The 23,667-nt window shown below is 39.7% G+C and overlaps 1 protein-coding gene across 3 annotated transcripts in view; it reads left to right on the top strand.

The window, feature by feature from the left end:
- LOC143851484 (P-loop containing nucleoside triphosphate hydrolases superfamily protein) overlaps positions 1-23,667 on the top strand; it is a 40,476-nt gene that overhangs the window by 6,269 nt on the left and 10,540 nt on the right. For all 3 annotated transcript variants that reach the window (XM_077360943.1, XM_077360942.1, XM_077360941.1), the window contains exons 4-8: positions 3,200-3,330; positions 5,733-5,874; positions 6,448-6,740; positions 10,735-10,859; positions 13,847-13,890. In XM_077360943.1, the coding sequence (XP_077217058.1) occupies positions 3,200-3,330; positions 5,733-5,874; positions 6,448-6,740; positions 10,735-10,859; positions 13,847-13,890 (735 nt within the window). The remainder of the gene's footprint in view (positions 1-3,199; positions 3,331-5,732; positions 5,875-6,447; positions 6,741-10,734; positions 10,860-13,846; positions 13,891-23,667) is intronic.

The raw sequence follows: 23,667 nt of genomic DNA, 5'->3' as shown, positions 1-23,667 counted from the left end.
CACATATGAAAAGACAAGTTAGAGGCAATTAAATTTTGGGTTCGGTCGCCACAGAAATGGAAATGCTTTGCTTTCATATAAATATAATTACGGAACACATATTGATATGTATACCACTAATTTTGGTTTTGGTATTCGTTTCCATTTCGATATGCATTTTCGATGGGGATGGAAATGGAAGCACATAATATATAAACCATATTAAATATGCAATTCATATAAATATAATTATGGAACACATTGATATAGTACACCACTAATTTTGGTTTTGGTATTCGTTTCCATTTCGATATGCATTTTCGGTGGGGATGGTAATGGAAACACTTCGGTTGTTTTGTGCCGATAAACCATCGATGCAACTGCTTTTGCTTGTTCTTTATAGATTTCCTAGTGGTCAAAAGGAGTAAAAGATTTTTTATTTTTTAAAAAAGTAAAATCTTCTTGAATCAATTAATGTTCCACCGTCAGTCTCTTTTAGTGGCATTGATTGTTTGATTTCTGTCTTGTCCTTTGGAGAATATTTGTAAGGTGTTCCTTAGCTTAGAAGCAAGAATCTTCCCTCATGGGTGCCGCTCCCGTAGCCCAAACTACGATTCAACGGTCCTTTGGAAGGGCTTTCAAGAAGTGTGATCCCGTGACTCTCCCAACATGATGAGCGCATCCTCGTGATGCTCCCAACCTATTGGCGCCTCCATTTATGATGGTATCTTTGAAATCTGGTGCATCAGACTCCTCCAACTTTCAAAGTACTTCATTGGAGCAAGCACAAAGGCGTCTTCAGAAGGCACGAGGAAACATGACAGGAAATAGGGCACAAAAATTTGGTAGGCAACATCATTGAACTGCAACGCAAAGTAACCATATCTTATGCATGGGATGTCAGATCGGCATGAGATCAATAATACCTTGTAACTCTATGTGGTATTTACATAGAATTGGGGTCCTTAGAGGGAGATTGGTCATTGTACTTTCTTATACTTCATTACGTTGTACTTTCCTTAGAGGGGAGACTGGTCTTTGTACTTTCTTATACTTCATTACATTGTACCTGTGTTAGGGCTGCACATGGTTCGGTCCGGTTCGGTTTAAGGGTGTTTCTTGGATTGAACTGATCCCATCGGTTTGGAAAAAATCCAAACTGTAACTGAACCGTGGGGCCTTATAACCGAACCGAACCAAACCGATTTTGACCGATTCGGTGTGGTTTGGTTCACGGTTTATCCATTTTTGACTTGTAAATACTCATCCCTACAAAGAAGTCACTACTCATCCATTAGCAAATAAAATTAGCTTAAAATAATCTCACTTGCAAATAAGGAATGACTTTGGTAGCATCCAAAGAGGCCCTAAACTCCTCATAGTCTTGCACACATGTAGTCTCATTCACTAAATACATGGATCGGATATCTGAGATTGAGAAAAAAAAACTTACCACTAAAAAGGGAGATGGTGGAAATCGGTGGGGAGATGCCGAGATGGTGGTGGTGGATTAGAGTTGCAGGGTAGTGGGTTAGGGCAATGAAGGAGGGTTTGAAGTGGGTTTTGAGTCAGGGATGGGTGGCTCCGTGGCGGATCTGGGATTTAATGAAGGGTTTGAAAAGGGGTTGGGCTTGGGATTAGAGGAGAAGAAGTTAGGGTTTGAATCTTTTGATTAGAGGAGACGAAGATGTTAGAGTTCGAACCTGGAGGTGTTAATGGGTTTGATGATAGGGAAGAAGATGGCTTGCACTTGTAGGTCGCAGCGATGCTATTTGGGTTGTTCTATGTTGCTGCTGTAGTTGTGGTGTAGGAGAGGTGAAAGAGAAGAGAAGAACGGTTTGGGTCTTTTTTGGGTTATTGTTGGGTTAAGGTTAGAGTTAGGTCAAAGGAACAGATAGATATGGGTTTGGTTTTGCTACGAAATTACGAATGGGCCGAATGGCAAAAAAGAGCCAAACATTATATCCGAACCGGTTCGGTTCGGTTTTGGTAAGAATTGTCGGTTCGGTTCGGTTTTTCGGATTAAAATTCTCTGAACCGTAAACCGAACCGATGGGATCGGTTTTGTGAATCTCGTAACCGCGACCAAACCGATAGGTATAAAAACCAAACCAAACCGAACCGAAAGGCCCGGTTCGGTTTGGTTTATCGGTTTAGGCGGTTTTTTGTGCAGCCCTAACCTGTGTTGCATGGATTCTTTGCCCCCTATACTGAATCCGTGTCGACATGTCTCCACATGCTAATCGGACATGGATTCGCATGCGACACACCTTGATTCTTGTTGTAGCCGTGTGTCCCACATGAATCCTCTTTTTTCGGGTGAATCCGACACATCGTTGTCAGTTTTAAAATGCGAAGCATGTTTTCTTCTTAAATTTTTTTTATATATAAAAGGACAACCCGTACTCTTTTAATAAAACCCTAGAGCCTCGGCCCTCCACCCTCGAACATCCACCCCCCTCCTCCTTCTTGAACTCTCTTAATAAAAACTCTAAAACCATGACCCTCCACCCTCATATTTTTCATGAATATATATGTGTACATATATATTTTTTTAATTTAATTTAATTGCATAAAAAGTACCGAATCCACGAATCCTATTTTTTGTGGTTTGCCAAATCCGACACCTTGAATCCGTGTTAGATCCCGACACGCGAATCCGAATCTATGCAACATAGCGTTGTACTTATTTATTGACTTTACTGTCTAGACATGTGCAACAACGCATGTCATTAGGTGTTCGGCGTGATTAGGCCATTATGGATGGCTTTCTTACTTACGCGATGGGTTCTAAGTATGTATTTGTGCTTATTCTGGCATTTCCCAACATTTCATTGTAAAATTTCTGGAACAAAACTCAAAATTTAGGTATACTAGATTTATCTGGAACAAAACTCGAAACTTAGGTATACATGTTACTAAGTCTGCTTTAGTTAGTAATTACTTCTTTAAGATGATGTCCTTATGCATGGTTAGTAAAAAGAATGCCTGCTCTTTATGGGAAGTATGCTAGCTAATTATCCTTGAGTATCTATTCATCTGTTCTAATGCTTCTTTGGAGAATAACATATCTAAAATCTAGATTTGATATGAATTCCGTTTTAAATTTCTTGATATAAGCAATAAACATTTATTGCGACTCATTTTCATTCTAATATTTATCTAATGCCATTAATTACTTTTTAGACATACTGATAAATGGTCCAATGCTATATTACAGGTCACCATCAAATTCCAAATTCCTCCAACATGTGATGTATCCCGCATGATAGTAGATCTCATTTCTCGTCTTGGACTAAAGGCTGAGGAGCGTGATGGTGGTTCAGAAATGGTAGTGCGTGCTTGGGAAAGGTTCATAAAAGTACCATTTTTATGATCTTAATTATTATCTTTTGTTTATTAAATCCAAACTATTTATCTTTCCACATGGTTTCATCCCTTTGAAGTTTTTAGATAGCATTGATTTTATTTATCAAACCTGCAAGGCATTTTGTTGGATGTCATGCTTATATTATATAGCTGATGCTTGCTTTTATTATTTGTAAGTCTTAAATATGTGACGAGTCCAATGTTTGGAAAATGTGAGATAGTTGTCCTTTAGAGCTACCAAATATGGTGAAATGGATTTTTTTAAGACATGCATATGATGCAGCTCCCAAATTGTTCAAGACAGCCAAATAGGGCATCAACCCATCTTGATTGAGTCATCTAACCCATTCATCATTCCATAGGACCTAACATAGATAGGGTGTTCCTAAAAAATCATCTCAATAGGATCATCCTAACCATTTGCTTTGTAGAGGCACAAAATGGACCCATTTTATCATAGCCGTCCATTTTAAACCTCCACAAATCAAGGGTTAGCATGATCCTATGGACACGATTTTTTAGGAACACCCTATCTATGTTAGGTCCTATGGAATCAATACCTAACATCACCCAAACAACATAGGTACCTGTGCTGTTTCTGAGCGCTAGCTCAAATAAGCTATCTAAGGGATACCTCAGACACAGATATTGGGTGTGTGTGAACTTATATTGTTTCTTTGTGAACTTTATCTGCTGTAGATTCATCACTTTAGGTTTCTAAGATCAGGCCCTGGATAGTATTTTCAAGTTTCGCTCCGAGAAACTTGACTTCGACGGGATCAAAGTAAATATCATCCCCTTTGACGTTGATCTCATTATTGTATTCCCTATGGTGATGATCGAATGACCTCTATTTCTATTTATTTTATCTACTCTATCTCCTCTGCCACGCAACGAGGTTCTTCTGGATTTTTGTCCGCACCACTTTTAGCCTCTCAACTGCACGATCAGGGTCCATTACCCTTGTCCATCCATCATTTGCAAGGTAATCCTGGCATGACATAGGACATGTGATAAAATAAAGAAATTAGGCAAAGTGTTTATGGAAAGAAGGCAATTTATCAAATGAAACAAATTAATGCGTCCTTACTTTAATTCTCTATAGGGGCTGCTCATGGGATGCGTTAGTCGGAGAAGCAGAAACAACTTCACTGCATAAAGATGAAGGAGAAAAAGGAGTTGAAATTGGAAGAGGACACAACCAACTAGTGAATAAAATAGACACAACCAAAAAGTGAACAAAACAGGCACACTTAACAACATAAGACCAACTTACCAATTCTTGGACCCAAAGAGTTAACAGAGCAGACACAACCATGTACAGGAAGAAAAACAGCAAACAAAGCAATGTTAAGGAAAAAGATGGAATGAGGAGCCTTGCCTTCTAAAACTGAAGATGATATAAAGTTAATTAAATAGCATGTATTCAACACAACATCTCCAAGATAGACCTTTGGCACACGCATTAAACAATTAAGGTACAAGAGACTTAGTAATATGATGATGTTTACATTCGTCACTCCATTATGGCAATGATACGTTCTGTGCAATACAATGTTGTTGTTTACAATGAGAACTGTGCTCTTTATTTATTGATTCTGCTTCTAATAGTTGAGTGTCATGCTCTTTTATTATACCACTACCATTTTTTTGTGTAGATTTGCCTTTTGCCTATTTATGCTATCAATATACTGGGATGCATCATCTCTTGTAATGTCGATTATTATTTATTTATTTCTACATTTTCTCCCATGCAGTTCCCATTCTCTCTTGTAACATCGGCTATTATTTCTACATTTTTTCTCATGCAATTCCTTGTTACTGTCATTATACTGTGATCGTCTGATCGGTCACCTCTTATAATGCCTTACATATTAATTTTTTCTATTCGGTCACTTCTTATAATGCCTTGCATATAAATTTTTTCAAACAGATAACATTGTCTACCATATTATTTACTTGGTAGGAAGTTTAGGGGCCGTTTGGATACGCAAATTTTAGAATCTTGGATTTCCTCAAAATCGTGTATGGAAGACGAGAGAAGGAGACCGTCCGTCATTTTCTGTTTTCTCGTCCTTCTTTATGAGCGAGAGAGAGTAGGAGATCGCCCCTGTTTCCAGGTTTTAGAAATCTCAGGATGGGGGAGAGATTTCTAAAACCTGGATTTTTTACTTAAAACCCTTCCTCTGCAACCTACTTCCCTCACATCTGCAACCTACTTCCATTGTAAAACCCAGAATTTTACACTGCTTTCAGACTAAAACCTGGATTCTGAAATCCATGTATCCAAACAGGGGGTTAATGTCTGAGTATGGATCTTGAAATATTTCAATGTCTTGCCAATGATAAATATTGTCCATGTGTTGGTTTTTTTTCTATTTCAGTGCTGTTGCTTGGCAAGTTACGCTTAATTACCCAAGAAAGCAGAAGGAAATAGGAGACAGTGAACTTTCTGAAGATAAGGATAAACCTGAGGGAAATTTGTGTATCTTCATATTTGAATCACTTATTAGCTCTGACAATGCGGTACGTTCTTGACTTCTTCCCGGTAGTAGTTGAGGATCTTTTCTTATTTTTTACATTTTTTTTGCAGTTACATTGTAAACTAGTGACTTAAACATGTCTCATCTATATCTTTTCTATGATTTGTGGACACGGACATGAGTGTCGCGTGTCGACACGGACATGAGTGTCGTGTGTCGACACGGACACGGAGTGTCGGACACGGCAAAGCCCCAAAATTTAGAAATGCGGACATTGCTAAATTAGAAAGCGGACACCGCTAAATTAGAAAGCACACATGATGCAACAACAAATATTAGTTAAAGAAGTACTAAAAAAGAGTTTATAATAAAAGAAGAGTTAATAATAAAAGACGAAAACACAATATACAATAATAAAATAGAATGGCACACTTGACATGGCACAAAAATGTGTCCACACCCCCACATTAAGTCTAACACTTATAGCGGTATATTTAAAAGTGTCCAACGGAGTGTCGACACGGGTGGACACGCGTGTTGTGTTGGACACGGCAGGACACGCGCGTCAGCAATAAATTCAAAGTGTCGGCTAAATCATAGTATCTTTTGCTTTCAGGAAATTGAGTTCATTAAACAGGGAACCTTTAGTTCTAAAGAGCTTGAGGCCTTGGCATGCACCCTTAAGTTGGCCAGTGGAAGAGGCGACACAAAAAGATCATTTGAGAAAAAGCCAAGGGGGTATCCAAACATTAGAGACAACAAGCCAAATACTGCACATTCTGTAGAGAAGTTGATGGCTACTCTAGAGGAAATGGGCGTAAGGGTCTTCGGAGTGAATGAACCCCATGAACTTTCCACAAATGGAGTGATATCATGGGACAACATTGCAGGATACAACCAGCAAAAACGGTATGGAAAATGATAAGGAATTTTATTATTTTACTATTGCAATGAGAAATACTTTATGGCTTCCAAACTTTGTGATTTATGTTCCCTTACATTCTGTATTTCTATATTATTCCAAGTCAATCCTACAATATTGAAAAAGTAATAAGCTAACATGGACTCTGTGTTGTGAAGAAGACTTGGAATCTTCCAAAAACTTGGAAGACATGCACATGTTTGACATGAATGGCTAGCCCATCAGCCTATGTAAGAATTTGACTAAGGCATATCACAGATGGGGCAGTATCCTGTACCTGTGTCAATGTCGTAGTCCCTTTAACAGATGCTTATGCCCCACTCCCCATATATGCTTAATATGGGTGCAAAAAGTCTATGGTGTAAAGAATTGAAAGATTGTAGATCTTCAGGAAACCGATTTAATAAAACAGGGAACCTTTAGTTCTAAGGAGCTTAAGGCCTTGGCACATGTAAAGAGATTGCCGTATCATATTGCCCTAGTCCCCATATGCTTAAATATGGGTACTCAAACTCTTTGATGTAAAAAAATTTGAAGGTGATAAAGGATGGTGAGAAGAAGAGAGATGTGAGCGAGACCATACAGTTCATGTGGGGGCACGTATATTTAATGATGAATATATCACATTGCAACCCTTATATATATCAATGATGTACACAATTTCATCTCTAACACCATCAGTGATCACTCCCCTCAGCTTTTCATGCAGATGTGGATGATATTCTACAATCACCCCCTTGGTGAAGATATTATTCACTTGGTCTTTGTTTGTTATGTGTATTGTTATCACCTCTCCTCTTTCGACCTTCTTCGGAACGGAGTGAAATCTATCTCCATATACAATCCTTTGTTTCTTGTTTTTCCAACATACAAGATGTCAATATAGTAATGCACCAGAGCCTGTTCACATATCTTCTCATATTGGAATCTTTTGTCTAATCAACATTTGAATATCTTGCATCTATAAGTCCTTTTTTTTTCCATTTTGTAAACAACCCATAACTCATTGCCCCTCAGCTCCTTGTAAATGCTCCTCTCTGTGGTCATGTAAAAGTTGTCAGACCTAATTCACAGCATACACGATATCTGGTCTTGTAAAAGTAAGCTACTGAATAGCACCTACCAAGCTTCCGTGCATAAACGGATGGATCCTTTGTCCTTTCTCATTGTCTATCATCTTTTCCCAACAGAAAGAGTGTTAACTGGTTTGCAGTTTATCACTCCTTAGTGTGGCATCTGTTATGTATTCCAGTTGTGGCATTTTCACTCCTTAGTGTATTCAATCTCTAGACTTAGGAAGTACTGCCACTCACCAAGATCTTTCATATCAATGTCTGATCTTAAGCCCTCCTTTACTCTTCTAATTTTTACAAATCACTTGCTATGACTATAATATCACCCATAAACACTAGGAAAAGCCCTCTTTTACTCTTTTAATTTTTGTTGAATCACTTGCAATGACTATACTATCATCTATATACACTAGGATCAATGCCATACCTGATGAAGTGCGTGTAATAAACAAGTAGTTATCATACTTACTCCTTTTATACTGACATATTCTAGGACCTTGATGTAATCTATCAAACCAGGCATGCAATGCTTGTTTGAGGTCATGTATAGTTTTTGTAGGAGGAAAACTGCTTGGGAGGCAAATCCTTGGTAATTTGGCGATGCTGACATTCAACACCCCATTCTGTGGCCATGAGAGGCATAAGTCCCCAGAAGCTTGGGAGTTTTATTCCCATCCTTAATTGTTTGAATGTGTTTTTTTCAGTAATATACATACAAATGGAAGAGAAAAGGGAAAGAGCATCTATTTTGTTTTTCATGAAATAAACCCAAGTATATTGAATGAAACAATCCTTAAAAATAACATTAAAGTGAGATCTAGATTCCAGACAATGAAGCATAAAAAACAGGGCCCCGAACAGAAGTAAGAATATTATTATATGAATTACATGATAATTCAGTATACTTTTCAAGCTTACAAGTAGGAGAAATATAGCACTCGAGAGCTTTATGACAACCGACTGAAATCAAAGACTGAAACTCGTGGCTGAAAAAACATGATTCGTACGATCCAGCTGGTGATGTCATACGGACAACGACAGAGATGCGGAAAATGCAGCAATTCTGGAGTGTCCTGATGTGAGGATTTGACACCAGAAGCATCCGGAAAATATAAATCATCCCACTTTTGGCAAGGAGCTTCTTGAAGCACAAATCCTTCACAAGTGTAGAGTGCATTGTAAAGATAAAATAACAAGTAGACTCATAATTGAACTTGGAAACATATAGTATCTTTCATTGAAGACTATGGACAAAATACACATCGGGAGCAGAAAATGAGCCAAAGAAAGAAAATCGAAGCAGAACCAAAGTGAGGGATGGGTATAAACTGAGACATCACCCAATGCACTGTGATGAGCCAAAATAAGGAACTAGGGAAGAAATGTTACCTGAATCATCAGATTAGTGATGTGTTGCGCCCAAGTGAACAACCATAGAAGCTTCCCACAGAGACGAAAAAGAGATATCTCTCATATGATATGTTGAGAGAAGGAAGAAGAGGAGAGGAGTGAGAGAAAAGAGTGAGTTAGATCATGGCTCCCCCTGACTTATGTATTTATAAAGAGAGAAAAGATACAATGACCACTATGCCCTTCGGCATCTACACACTTACACTTCTAACATGATATGTGAGAGCTATTGATGGGAATTGTTGATGCTCTGCTCATGCAACAGTAGCATGTGAGTGCAGTATGATTTTTGCGACCATAGATCTAAAAACCCAATGGTAGTTAGTGTGCCCAGACAAAAAAGAAGTTTTGGACCTGTATGACACAAATACTGTGTCATCTAAGGTGTATATCTAATTGATGGTTGTGAAGCCAGCATGCCACATTGAGAGGAGGGGAGGGGGGTGGCTGGGCTGAGGAGGTCGGGGGCTAAGATACCCCAGGTCGAGAATTCTGGAATCCTTGCTGATTTTAGGGGATGCCTTCAGAACCTCTACCTTAAACATGACCACAATGGAGACCTCGTCCATGGCCACGAAAGTTCGACAATATGACTGAATAGGAAACCTCAAAATGGTCCTAAGATGAGGAGGATTGTTGTCGGGACATGTTAGAGGTAGGGGAGAAAGTTGTAACTAAGGGTGTGTTCTTCAATGCTTCTCATTCTCCATTTACCAGGTGGAAGAGAATCGCTTGGTGCGACTTTACTTTGCTCCAAGACTTCATTGCAAGTCACCGCCAAATGGCTCTCGAGAGTTGGAAATTACATAAGCAGGCAGAACGGTTTGGATTTGCCGAACACTGTTCTCCATTTGTTTTCTCCGCAATGGAAAAACACAGAAGCATTGCTGAGGAGGGTTAAAGAACGTGAGGTCGTGACCTAAGTGGTCAAAATTATCTTTCTTTTGCAAAACTTGTGTTTATTTCTGAGGACTGACTGAAGTTTGGTTACTTCAACAAAGATTCTTAGACCTAATCTTGACGTTCCATTGTTTCCAGGGTCGGAGGTGAATTATCATCAAGTTATGTCTTGGATTCTAAATTTGATGGAATCAATTATGGGAGCTGGTTACTTTTTTTCAGCAGCAGTGAAGAGGTTACAAATTGCTGCTAAGGCTTTTTACACCAAAACAATTTTGTGAGGACATGTCAGCTTCATTAGGAAAATGAACATTTACAAAACAGTGATAAGTAGTTCTGTGATTACTACAGTATGGGTGCTAATTAGTACAGTTCCATATGTACTTTCTTGGGAATTTAATCTCTGGTATTTTTGGGGTAGTTTGAAGATTTTCCTTCTTTGTCAAGATAATATATGCATGTGTAATTGCATCCATGATGAAGGAATATCAGTGCATTGATATAATTACTCATTGTCTTTTCTCCAGACAAAACAAGGTTCTGATTAATTCAAGAAGTTATATAGACCACTTTTGATTTTTAATTGTTTATGTTGCAGGGAAATAGAAGATACCATTCTATTGGCTTTGCGTAGTCCTGAGGTGTATGACAATATTGCTCGTGGCACTAGACATAAGTTTGAGTCCAATCGACCTCGGGCTGTGCTTTTTGAAGGTCCACCAGGTCTGCCTTCTAGCCGAGCAAAGATAATCTATTGGAATAAGATATTTGAAAGTAGTTTGGTTGATAATTCTTCGCAAAGAAAGACTATACGGGCTTGATTTATGCTTAATTAGTGAATGTGAAATAGAAGGGGAATTCATATTATAATCAGTTATTCTCCTCCTATTGTTATGCAAAAAATCCTGTCATGAAAAATGAAAAAAATGCCCGTCTCATAAAATTGATAGCAATACCCTTTTCTCATGGAAAATGAAAAAAAATAGAACAAAACCCTACAAAGCAATAAATCCTAAACTACCTTTGTCATAGAAAATAACCAAAATGCGCTTATCTCATGAAAAATAATGAAAATATTTTATGAAAAATGACCAAAATACGCTTATGTCGTAAAAATGACCAAAATCCCAAATAACTAAAATATTCTCTCTCATGGAAAATGGCTAAAATAGGCAACTGCAGTATGGCCCCACCTATTTGTATGATATAATCTAAATCATTTATTGGTTCCTATCCTAGATAGGCCCACTACATTTGCTTATTTCGACCTACGACTTTGTTTATTTGGACCCACAACTGAGCCCACATACATCTTGGAATAATAGTAAAAACTGGAATGAAAATACCCTTATTTTAGGACTTTACAATATCCCATTTCTTTATGACTAACCCATTATAGTGGGACTTACAGCATTTATTTATCTGGACCCACCATTGGGGCCCACAAACCTCCTATGGTAATCGTGAATAATTAGAATGTAAAACTTTTCAGGACTTTACAGTCCCCCATTTCTTCACGACTAACACATGACTTTAATCCTTGATCACTTTGAAATCTCTACCGAAGTCTGCTTGATGAGCCCGCATTCCTAGAGTGACCCACGGTCCATTGGACTTCTCTAGAGTGACCCTCAGTCTAGGAAATCCCCAGGGAATTTAAAATCCCGTGCAACGAGCACCCCCTATAGGAATTATATGACTGAAGGAATAGAATCGACATGGTAAGTATGATGCAGAAAAAATCGGCAATAGACGTTTTCTAAGAAAACAGCATGAAGAGACACATACGTTCTTTTTTCAGGATCATAGAAACCATAACCCTTTCTTATCTTCATAGCTTAAAAACTCCACTTAGCACCTTGATTCGTTAACTTGTCCCAGTCGTGAGGGCGTAGATACACAAAAAAGACACAACTAAACACATGGGATCAGTGTTTCAAAATATGGATGCAGGTGACTGAACATGCGGCCAAAGCGGATCCTAGTTAACTCGGCACGTCGCGGTCGAGTACTGGCCGAGTACTCGGTTAATGTGGTCATAACTCAGGAGAATCAAAGGAGTTTAATTGACTTTCTAGGACAAAACGCGGACTCGACCTGGAGGAATCCATGATGACGCAGAGTATTTTTGAAATCATGCATGGAATAATGAGTAATCAAGTCGTCCATTTTCAAAAAGAAAAAGAAAAGAGTAATCAAGTGGTTTCCCAAAAAGACAATGATATGGAGATTCTTTATCTAATGCACTACAAATTTGACAATTGTTAAGATGAACAATATTAAGTGTTGCTTCAATCCAAAGAAAGTTTGTATTCAATAAGCAGAGTACGAATGACGATGAGAATGTGTCTGTTCTTCCTCTTAAGTCCCTACAGCCAATACAGCTCTTATAAGGTACCCTTTTCTTGTAATAGCTACCAAAAGTCTTTAGAAAGATGGTTTCTCCCTGAATCAGATCATAAGACCTTAATGGTTTCTATGATCCTGAGAAAACAACGTATGTGAGTGTCTCTTCATGATCTTTTCTTAGAAACTGTCTATTACTACAATATTTCCTCTCTCGTCGAAAAAGTCGAGGGATATTGTGTTTTTTTTTAATGGCAAGTCGAGGGATATTGTTATTAGCTCATATTATTAATGTTTGAAGAATATCCATGTATATCATGGGAAATCATCATAAAAATTAACGAACCAATTATCCCATACGGGATGAAATATGAGCTTGTCCCCAAACATCACTATGTAGTAGTTCAAACGGTTCATTAGAAACGTGATTACTTGTAGGAAAATACAATTGAATACTGTTATCAAGAGAACTAGAATGACAAATAAAAGGCAATGATAGTCCAGAAACATCCACTTTTTTCCCTTGTGTCTGGCTAACATCCTTTAAAGGCTAATTAATAATTATAAATGAAAGTTAAGGTTGATCTCGTTTTGTGTTTTATATGTTACTTAGGATATACTGTAATATTGTGGGAAACTCTGAGATGCACAGGTATGAGCACTCGTGATTGGGCCTACACACATCATGTCCTTTGATGCCACAATAAAGAGATTTATAGTCTTGAATCACATTTAACCAGATATTCTAACTCCTGAATCAATGGCCTGCTAATAAATGTTAAAAACACTAAGCAACTGCCCACATACTAGTCCTCTGATATGATGGTTAGGAGCATCCAATGGGTGTTTCTTTAGTCTATGGCATCTCCACAGGGGTGCCTCAACTCAACTCAACTACTAAGCCTTTGTCCCAAACTAGCTGGGGTCGGCTAATGAATCCTTTAGAAAATTTTCATGAAGAAGTTGAAAGGATCTACCCGGCTCAAATTGACTAAGTCTAATCCTGACACTAGTTGGGTTCTTCTACATGGATCATTTTCTTCCATTCTATCCTATCCAAGGTCATGTTCATTAGGTGTGCCTCATTGATTTTTTATATACAGCAATTTAGCTCTGTTCATCAGGTGGAAAACTGTTAGGGATTTTACTTTTACTTTTTTCTTTTTTCTTTTTGTCACAACATGTTGTCGAGCTTGTCTTTACATGCATTCAATTTACTCCTTATGCTGACGATGGATCATTTTATATGATGGAACATCTAATGGAGTTCTCAGTTCTTCCACTATATGTTGCTTTCAAATAAACACTTTACCTTAACCTCACCTTGGCAGCATGCTTACTCATACTTCAAATATGATTTTTAGGGACTGGGAAGACATCTTGTGCTCGAGTAATTTCTAATCAAGCGGTGAGCAATTTAAATTCATTTATTTACTTCATATAGTTTTTTCTTTAGCTATATTTATTTATTTATTATCATTCTTGACCATTCCTGAGGACGAGCCTTGGCGCAACGGTAAGGTTGCTCCATTGTGACCTGGTGGTCACGGGTTTGAGTCATGGAAACAGCCTGATGCAGATAGTAGGCCAATAAGTGGCATATTTGCCCATTAGGGTTTATTTCTATGTTATTTAGTTTCTAGGATTCCTATTTACATGTTATTTAGTTTCTAGTATTTTATTTTCCATGTCATTTAGATTTAGGGCTTTTATTTACTTTCCGGAATTTTATTTCAGTTGCCTATAAATAGGCCTCATGTATTAGAGATTGTTCCAAGTTGCGTTATTCATCTGCTGCTTGCATCACCGGTAACACCCCGCAAAGTATCCCGCAAAACCTTCCCCAAAAGGTTCGCAAACCAGTCCTTATATATCATATGTAGCCCCCGCCTATTCCTCAATTCTCAGCCCCACATAAGTTCCAACAGCCCCTAATTACTCTTGAAGAATCAGTCCCAATCGGCTAATTTTTTTTTACCCAAAGCCCATCCCTAAAACTCACCAGAGGACTTGTAGCTGTAGGAACCCTCCTAGCCTTTCCATAATCACCCTAACAGTTCCTTTTCCTTCCATTATTTCAGCCGACCATTACACCTCAGAACCTCCTATCTGCCTCCTCCAGCTAACAGCCCCAAAACACCCAACTGTAATCTCTGCTAATAGCAGCAGATTTCACCACCTAAAACAGTTCTACCAACCTTTAAACCCTAGCCTTTTGTCGCCTTCCCCACTCCCCATCGCCTCTTCCCCATCTTCTCCATCTTTCCGATCTCTTTTTCTGGCCCCGTTGCCATTATCGCACGCAAATAAACCGGAGAGGCTCTGTTATGTGTTTGGGAAGGATAGGGAAGCTCATGGATCCGTATCTCCTTAATTTTTGGTAATAGGTAAGCTTCCTTTATAAGGGTTTCTATTTTGACAGTCAATGAAAGGGTAAGCTACCTTTTGAGGAGGATTTCCTTTGTCTCGATGGTTGCTATAACGTGCCAGTCAAGGAGATAAGTTCCCTTATTGATATTGTTATCCGGTGACCTGCTATTAAGTAATTTACAAAGGGAGATAACTTGCAGAGCAAGTTTGCCACACAAGGCTATTGGTCAAAGGGTAAGAAAGACTTTTTCTTCTTTCTACCTGTAACCTGCAGTGGCTGGTCAACAGTATTTAATGTTTACTCTATTCTTCTTGCTAGCAACCTGCTACTTAGGAAAGGTAATAAGAGAAAGCCGCCCTCCTTGTTACCTATTTCTGTAATTAGTGATGTAGACCAAGTTGGAAAAAAAAAACTTATTGACCACCCCCCCCGCGGCACCCCCAACTCTTTATCTCCACCAATATCACCCCACCTCTTTTCCTCTTGGGCACCCCCCTCTTTAAGTAATATCTACCCCACCTTTTTTCCCTAGGCACCCCCATCTGAATTTTCTTTTTAAAGTCAATTTTATACCCCATATTTTTTTCCCTTGGGCCACGCCTCTATTCTAAGTGTTTCACGTGTTAGAGATATCTGTCACGTAACTGAGACGATGAAAAGAAAAAAAGAAAAACAAGGAAAAACAAATAGAAAAAATATCAGAACTTTCTCTCTAGTTTCTCTCTCCTCTCTCTTTGGTATTTCTCTTCCTTCATTCGGGCAATTTCTACTCATAATTCGGTTTCTCCATCAACACGAAAGTTGTTCATAACAACTTTTTGAGTATATCCGACCCACTCTCAGCAGTCAGCAGCGAGCCTAAGCGCTACTTCAAGCAATTTTGGCCGTTCATCCGTTATGGTTCGACCACTGATCCAGGTATCCAGGAGTCCGATTTGAGATCTGCTAAAGGCATTGTTTTCCTTTCGACATGATAGACAAATCAGACCGTTGATTTCAGTTTTTGACACCGATCCTTATGGCTTCACCATATGTTCCATATTTTGATCGGTACGACGATTGATTTTTGCAACGCCATACTCCTTGTAGTTATTATGAGGATGCATGTTTACGGTGGATCTATGCTAGACGCATATCATGAGTAATATGGCTATGATCACCGAGTGACCATTTATCGAGCCAGAGAAACTACGAGAGGACGAGCCTAATGATTCTTGATGAGCATGGTGAAAGCGCGTCCCTCCTCACTAAAAACATTTGGATCTCCCGCTTGTAGGCTTGATTTAGATTCTCTAATCAAAGGCGCTTGGAGTCCCGTAACAAGAACAACGATTTCCTTCCAGAACTGTACGTCGAAAGCTAACTTAAAGCTCTACTACCGAGCTTCACTTCCAAGCACGAGAAAAAGTATCCTATCCGAAAGCTGAAAGCAACAGGGAATCTATCATCTACTGCTTACCCGGACCGGCACTGAAAGACGGAAACAACCAGACAAAGTTCAAAGCAAATGGGTCTGTTTGGCAAGGAAACGTATAGGCTTAGGTTGATCAAACGTACCGTCCATAGGGATGGTGCGCAGGACCTCCATAGCCCAGTCATGAACGGATTTTAACATTCGTTGTTTGACAAAGTTTCCAATGACGAACAACCGAAGTTTGCCTCCGCCCTCGCGAACCATTCCTAAATGGGAGGCAACATGCTATTGGGTGGTGGTCCTGCTTATGGGGTCAAATCGATACTTTCTAAGAAGAAATATTTGAATATCAATCTCATTGATGTCATCGATCTCATAGGTATCCCTACCAAATCCCATCAATCTAATTACTTTTTCGAGAAATACGAGACCTGGCTTTTCATGAATATTGAACCCCATCCACTAGATTTTAGTGCGCTGAATAATTCTCCCCGTACGGATTTGAGCATTGGTGCTCAATCTAGTGGTATTTTTATGGGGATTCTATCTATCGCTGTAGGATCCCTATTCAAGATCAGATATCGAAGGCAAAGCCAGCTGATTGCGACAGAAGACCGGGAAGGATAGATTACAACAAATACTGATACTGCCGACCGTTACAAGAAAGAAGAGCTAAGCCACTGAACAAGCCGTATCAAAGTCCTTCACTGAAGTCCGAGCTCAAAGGCAGGAGCTCAAAGAAAGAGATTCACCTTAAAGGACAGCTTTCGAAGGACCTATCGATTGACAGATGCGACCGGGAAGGAAGACATATTGACAATTCCAGGGAAAGATATTCATCAGGACGAGATGAGAACACTGACAGCACAACTACGTGCTGGCACTCAATTAGTAGCGCTGGCACGTCACTTGGCTCCTCGGCTCACTTCGGTTGCAAAAACTTTCTCCTTAGGCGCATCTCAGCAACACAAAACGATGGTTTCGCTCGTTTTAGGACTTGACCAAACATCTCACGACACGAAGTCACGACAGCCATGCAACACCTGTATGAAAGTCAGTACCATCCCGTTAAGGATAGGTTTTGTTGTTCATATGTCAAGGGCTGGTAAGGTTTTGTGCTTGTATCGAATTAAACCACATGCTCCCCCGCTAGTGCAGGCCCCCTTCAATTCCTTAGAGTTTCGGTCTTGCGACCGTACTCCCCAGGCGGAGTGTTTCACGCGTTAGTTGGGTCCCTGATCCGCGTCGACCAAGGGCGAACACTCATCGTTTACGGCGTGGACTACTCGGGTATCTAATCCTGTTCGCTCCCCATGCTTTCGCACCCCAACGTCGGTAGGGACCCAGCGAGCTGCCTTCGCTTTTGGCGTTCCTTCGTAGATCTAAGGATGTCACCCCTACACTATCCCCTTGACTCGAACTGATGAGAATTTGACTCCACGGGAAATTGAACAAAAAGCTGCCGAATCGGCCTATTTCTTGCGCGTACCAATTGAAGTATTTTGAAATAAACTGTGATGAAGAATGAATGCTTTCTTTCTCAGTATGAGGGAAGGAGCTCAGGAATTCCCTTTTACTTTTAATATAAGCGAAGTTTCTTCGGAACGTTTTGAAGGCTGACCTCCGTTCTATCATTGGGAGGAGATCCGTTCTGAATTTATGCTTATTTATGCATATTCAACACATAGGTATGAACTGAGATTGAAGCGTGAACGAATAATCATAGCTCGCCATGGACGTGAAGCCGCAGCCCGTCATGCCCGAGACGTCGAAATTGAGGTAGAAAACGAATATTTCGAGCACCGCATGCATAAGAAGGAAGTTGCGAACACTATTGAGGAGCCAGATGCTAGTGTTGATGAGATCATTATCCAAGTTGAGCCCATGCTTATGTCAGATACAGAATCCGAGATGGAAGAAATAGAGCTAGAGAGCCTAGTGACTGATGAAGCATTGCCAGAGCATGCAGTGCACGAGCAGTTCGTTGAGGATGCCGATCTATATCATTCCATGAGCACTATGACAGTATTGATTCTACAGTAGATGCTCCGATCGAGTTGGTTGTAGAGGTTGAGACAAATGATTTCAGTGCACCTGATAATGATCATCAGGAGGGTTGTCATCTTGACATCACTGAGCCAAATATGGTTCTAGCAGTTGGCTTTTTTCCTGATTCCATTGAGCCAGATTTGATACTAGCAGATGCTGACTTTATTGTGGCTAGTCATAGATTGGTTCTGCCCATAGCTATCATGCCGATCCCACCGATCTAGGAGCACGTTGCTATCTTCCCGGCCAGTTCACTTCTCCGATGCAGTTTGTTTTCTTATGATTCTACATGGGCGATTTCTTCCCTATTGCTCTGCCGGCTTATCAGGCTACTCTCACGATTGTCGCGGGCATTAGACATCACGAGTTCTTCTGACGGATTACGACTCCTGCTACTTGATTGGGTCGTGTACATATTTGATCCAGGAAGACTAAAACTCGAGGTTGAGTTCTTTTCAAGCGGGGTAGAATGATGCAGATAGTAGGCCAATAAGTGGCATATTTGCCCATTAGGATTTATTTCCATGTTATTTAGTTTCTAGGATTCTTATTTACATGTTATTTAGTTTCTAGGATTTTATTTTCCATGTTATTTAGATTTAGGGCTTTTATTTACTTTCCATGGAATTTTATTTCAGTTGCCTATTAATAGGCCTCATTTATTAGAGATTTTAAGTTTGGATGAATAAAGATTGATTGGCTTCTCCCCTCTACAGGTTTTTCCTTCTCCTCTTTCTCCTCTAATTCTTCCTTTTCTCGTCTTCCCCTATTCTTCTTCTATTCTTCTCCTTCTCCTGATCTTCTCTTCTCTTCTTCTTCCCTCTTTTTTCTATTTCTCTTCCCGGTCCTGCATCACTGCATCACAACCTCTCTGCAAAAGCAGGGATAAGGCTGCGTACATCTAGCCCTTCCCAGACCCTGCAATGGCGGGAGCCTCGTGCACTGGGCTGCCCTTTTCTTGACCATACCTCAGTAGGCTCAACTGTTACCACTTAGTATAATTGTTAAAAGCAAGTTTCATAACCTTTCACATTCTTTGGCTTCATGTATATTACCTGTCATAATACTGCCATTCCTCTAGAAAGCTAAAGGTGAAGTGGAATGGCGACCCAAAAAGAAAAAAAGAAAAAAAAAAGCAAAGTGGTGGCCTCTAGGTAATGAGGGAGAAGCCTCAACTCAAAATAGGCATCTAAAAATGATAAGGAAAAAAATAAAACAAAGAGGAAACTAGGGAATAATTTAAAATGGTTAATGAATCAGCAGTCCCTTGGTTTAATAATGGCATTCTTATCTTTAGTTGCACTTTTCTAATTAGCTGTTAAAGGCTCCCGAAAGCTATCAGCATCCAATCATGGTAGTGTTTAATAAAGTGAGGATTACCATTTTTAAAACAAGGGGATGCAGGTATCATTTTCCTTAAGAAAAACAAAATTATGAACTAGAAAAGTGTACTATAAACATGGAGGAAATGATCAACATCCATGATTCATCATCTACATTGTTTTTAACTTTCATCATGAGTTCACAGCATTCTAAATATCAAACATTGATATAAATCAGAGCTAATCACAATCATGGATCATAATATCACACATTAACGAAAATTCATCAATCATCGTGCAATACAATTATTAAGCAGCCTGCAGCCCTCAAATAAGTGGGCAATGTTATTTTGGCTACCAAGATGGCACATACCAATCATGGAGACCTCACTGTGACTAAGTTAATAATTCAACTATCAACACTTAAATTAGGTATGTTATTTTGGCTATCAAGATGGCACGTACCACTAATGGAGACCTCACTGTGACTAAGGTAGTTAATAATTCAACTATCAACAGTTAAATTATGTCTTCTTCTAGGTCTTCTTTTTTTTTTTTTTTTGAATGGTAACAGAATATATTAAAAGAAGACTGAGGAGGTCCCCCTTACAATATAGCGACACACTTACAAGCCACGAGGATCTTATACAACCCCAGAAAAATCACTTAGGGCGGAAGAAAATCAAAAAGTTCAAGAACCTGCTTCGATACTCCATCTTTTGCCAACTTATCTGCCACAGCATTAGCAGATCTTCTCACATGCTGAAATGGTACCGGACATCCTTCTAAGAGGTCTTTTATCTCATCAAAGAAATGAAGGAATCTCCACGGAGTACCCCTAAGGCCCCTAAGCCATCTTATAACATTAAGCGAATCACCCTCTACAATATAACTACCTAATCGATCCCTATCCAAACTCAGAATGCCTTGGTGCACAGCTCTTACCTCCGCTTCATTCGAGTCTGCTGTTCCAATTGGGCCAGAAAAAGCCTTAATGACCTCACCGGCACAGTCTCTCAATACGCCGCCGATCCCAGCAGGGCCAGGATTACCCAAACTTGAGCCATCGAAATTTAATTTTACTAGCCCCTCAGGGGGAGGGCACCAAAGCTGAGAAGTTACATTAATAATCTCCTGACTATTACATACTACTCCCCAACCCTCCCACAAGTCAAAGGCCGAAACAAATCGGAAGAGCGGAAGAGCCCGAGCCCAAGAGATAGTAAGAGAAATGGCCTTGATGAATAGAAAATAAGGAGATTTAGCTTGCCCTTCGAAAACTCTATTGTTCCTTTCAGTCCACATAACCCATAAGAAGGCCAACAAGGAAAGCCACCACAATTGCTTACCTTTTTTCCCCCATGGTGTACACATCCAGCCTGCAAACAGCTCTTTAATAGAGGATGGAAAAACCCAATTTATACCAAACCTTTCTAGAATCCTTCCCCATACCTCCCGAGCTACTCTGCAGTGGATGAAAATGTGATCTACCGACTCCCCTGATTCGATGCACAGAGCACAATGGTCAATAATCATCATATTCATCTTTCTCAGAAAGTCCACCGTTTGGATCCTGTTACCTAACGCTGACCAGCCAAAAAAACAAACTCTTGGAGGAGCCTTTATTTTCCACACCTTTGCTGCCAATAAATTTTCCTCAAAGGGCATCAAGCTATTGTAGAAAGACTTGTCTGAAAAGCAACCAGACGATTTTAAAACCCAAAGCCTTCTATCTTCCCCTGCTAAGCTGATGTAATTCTGATCAAGGACCTGAACTAAATTGATCACCGAAGGCAATTCTCTATCAAAGAAATTCCTCCTGAAGAGTGGTTTCCAGATGACTTTACCAGCAATTCTCTCATAACAGTCTTTCACTAGAGCTGACTTATCAGCAGCAACTAAGAAAATGTCAGGGAATAAATCTTTTAAAGGGGAACTAGAGCACCACCGCATGGACCAGAAGGATATCCTGTCGCCTGAATACACTCTATATCTGACCCCTCGATCAAAATGTGAATTTAGACAGAGAATATCCCTCCAAATTGTCACCCCAGGTTTGCTCATGCTATTCAGAGAAACCCAATTACCGGGAGCAACACCATATTTCCTTGATATTACTTTAGCCCATAATCTTGCTTTTTCCTCGCCAAACCGCCACAGCCATTTACCCATTAATGCTTGATTAATCTGCTTGATCCTGCGAATACCGAGGCCTCCTCCTTTGATTGGCTTGTAGACCTGTTCCCAACTCACTAAGGCCAAAGACCTCTTCTTCTCCGATCCCCCCCACAAAAATCTTCTCTGAATCTGTTCAATACGCTTAGCGACATTCACAGGACATTTAAATAGCGATAACTGGTAAATGGGAATATTGGCCAATACTGCCTTAATCAAGGTTAATCTGCCTCCTTTAGAGACCAAATTCCTCTTCCAAGTATCAAGTCTTCTTTCGATTATTTCCACAATGGGATCCCATGCACATTTGTGAGGTCGCCCCATCCCCAAGGGCAATCCCAAATACGATGCGGGCAGACTTTCCAATGAACAACCCATGATATTGGCTAGACTAGATGCTTCTGCCTCGGCGATATTCACAGCATAGAGTCTTGATTTTGAGAAATTTGAACGGAGCCCTGTTACTAATTCATAACAACGGAGAATCGCCTTGAGATTAAGAATCTTTGAGGCCTGGGGAGAGCTAAAAAGTAAGGTGTCATCCGCAAATTGTAAGTGCGATACCTCAATCCCAAACTGGCTACATTTAACCCCGGAAACCATACCCTCTGATCTGCCTTTCATCAACAGCACGCTCAAAGCTTCCGCTACAATTACAAATAGAAAGGGAGAGAGAGGATCCCCTTGGCGCAAGCCTCGCGAAGATTTGAAGAAACCTTTTGAAGAGCCATTAATAAGAATGGAGAAATAGGCTGAAGATAAACAGCTTCTAATCCACCCTCGCCACTTCACACCGAAACCCATCCTTTCAAGAAAATAATCCAAACATTGCCAATCCACTCGGTCATACGCTTTTTCCATATCCAGCTTACAAATAGCACCTTGCTCACCTGATTTTGCCATCCAATCCACCATTTCATTTGCCACCAGCGAGCAATCCAAAATTTGTCTCTGGCTAACAAAAGCGCTCTGATTCTCGGATGTTGTCAGCAGATTTATCTATGTAAACATCCTCTCCACCATCTCTCTCTCTCCCAAAAGTTGCCTTTCTTTTTTATTACCTTTCTTTTTTTTCTATATATACTTACGAAACACATTGATCCACATGTATATGTCTATAAATATGTGCTCATATATATATATGCGTGCACACGCTCTTGAATCTCTTGGGGTTGCATTTTTATTGTGCATGTTCCATCTTTCCAATGGCGTGAGTTATCTTTTTAAGGAAGTTACATGCATCTTTGTGAATATAGGGGTGATCATGAGGGCTACATGTGCTATGATCTATTCATACACAAGATCCTAACCTCTCATGATCTTTCTCTCGATGAGTTACATTTCGATGACCCATCGGAGATTTGACGTAAGATTAAAGGAGAGAATAGTTTATCTCGAGGCACCACATCTAGCATGCCATCTAATGTTATACGGAGTTAAATTCTCACTCTCATCTCGTCTACCCATACGCTTAACATTATGTCTGTCAGCGCATGTTGAAAGCATGCTTTAGCCGCTCAGGTAGCTAATACAATTAATGAGCCATTGACTTTTTTCAGAAGCATCTACTAATGACAAATGGGTAGAAGACACAATGGAAGGAACGAGTACTCTAAATTAGAATGAGACATTGGGAGTTTTTCATCGACCTAAAAATAGAAAGTAAGCTGCAAATGGGTGTTCAATGTAAAGAAAATGCCAAATGGTACAATTGATAGATGGATGGTCAGACCGGTGGCAAAATGATATAATCAGAGGAATGTTATTAATTATGATGAAACCTTTAGCCATGTAGTTAAGAGCACCACTGTTAGATTTAGTCTTGCAAGGGCTAACTTGAATAACTGAACCCTT

Source organism: Tasmannia lanceolata, unplaced genomic scaffold (assembly GCF_043159265.1).
Source record: "Tasmannia lanceolata isolate RefF3 unplaced genomic scaffold, GAP_Taslan_0.1 ptg000018l, whole genome shotgun sequence".
In the NCBI taxonomy this organism is placed as follows: Eukaryota; Viridiplantae; Streptophyta; class Magnoliopsida; order Canellales; family Winteraceae; genus Tasmannia; species Tasmannia lanceolata.
The sequence above is the reverse complement of the archived record's forward strand: the minus strand, read 5'-3'. Positions and strand labels throughout refer to the sequence as shown.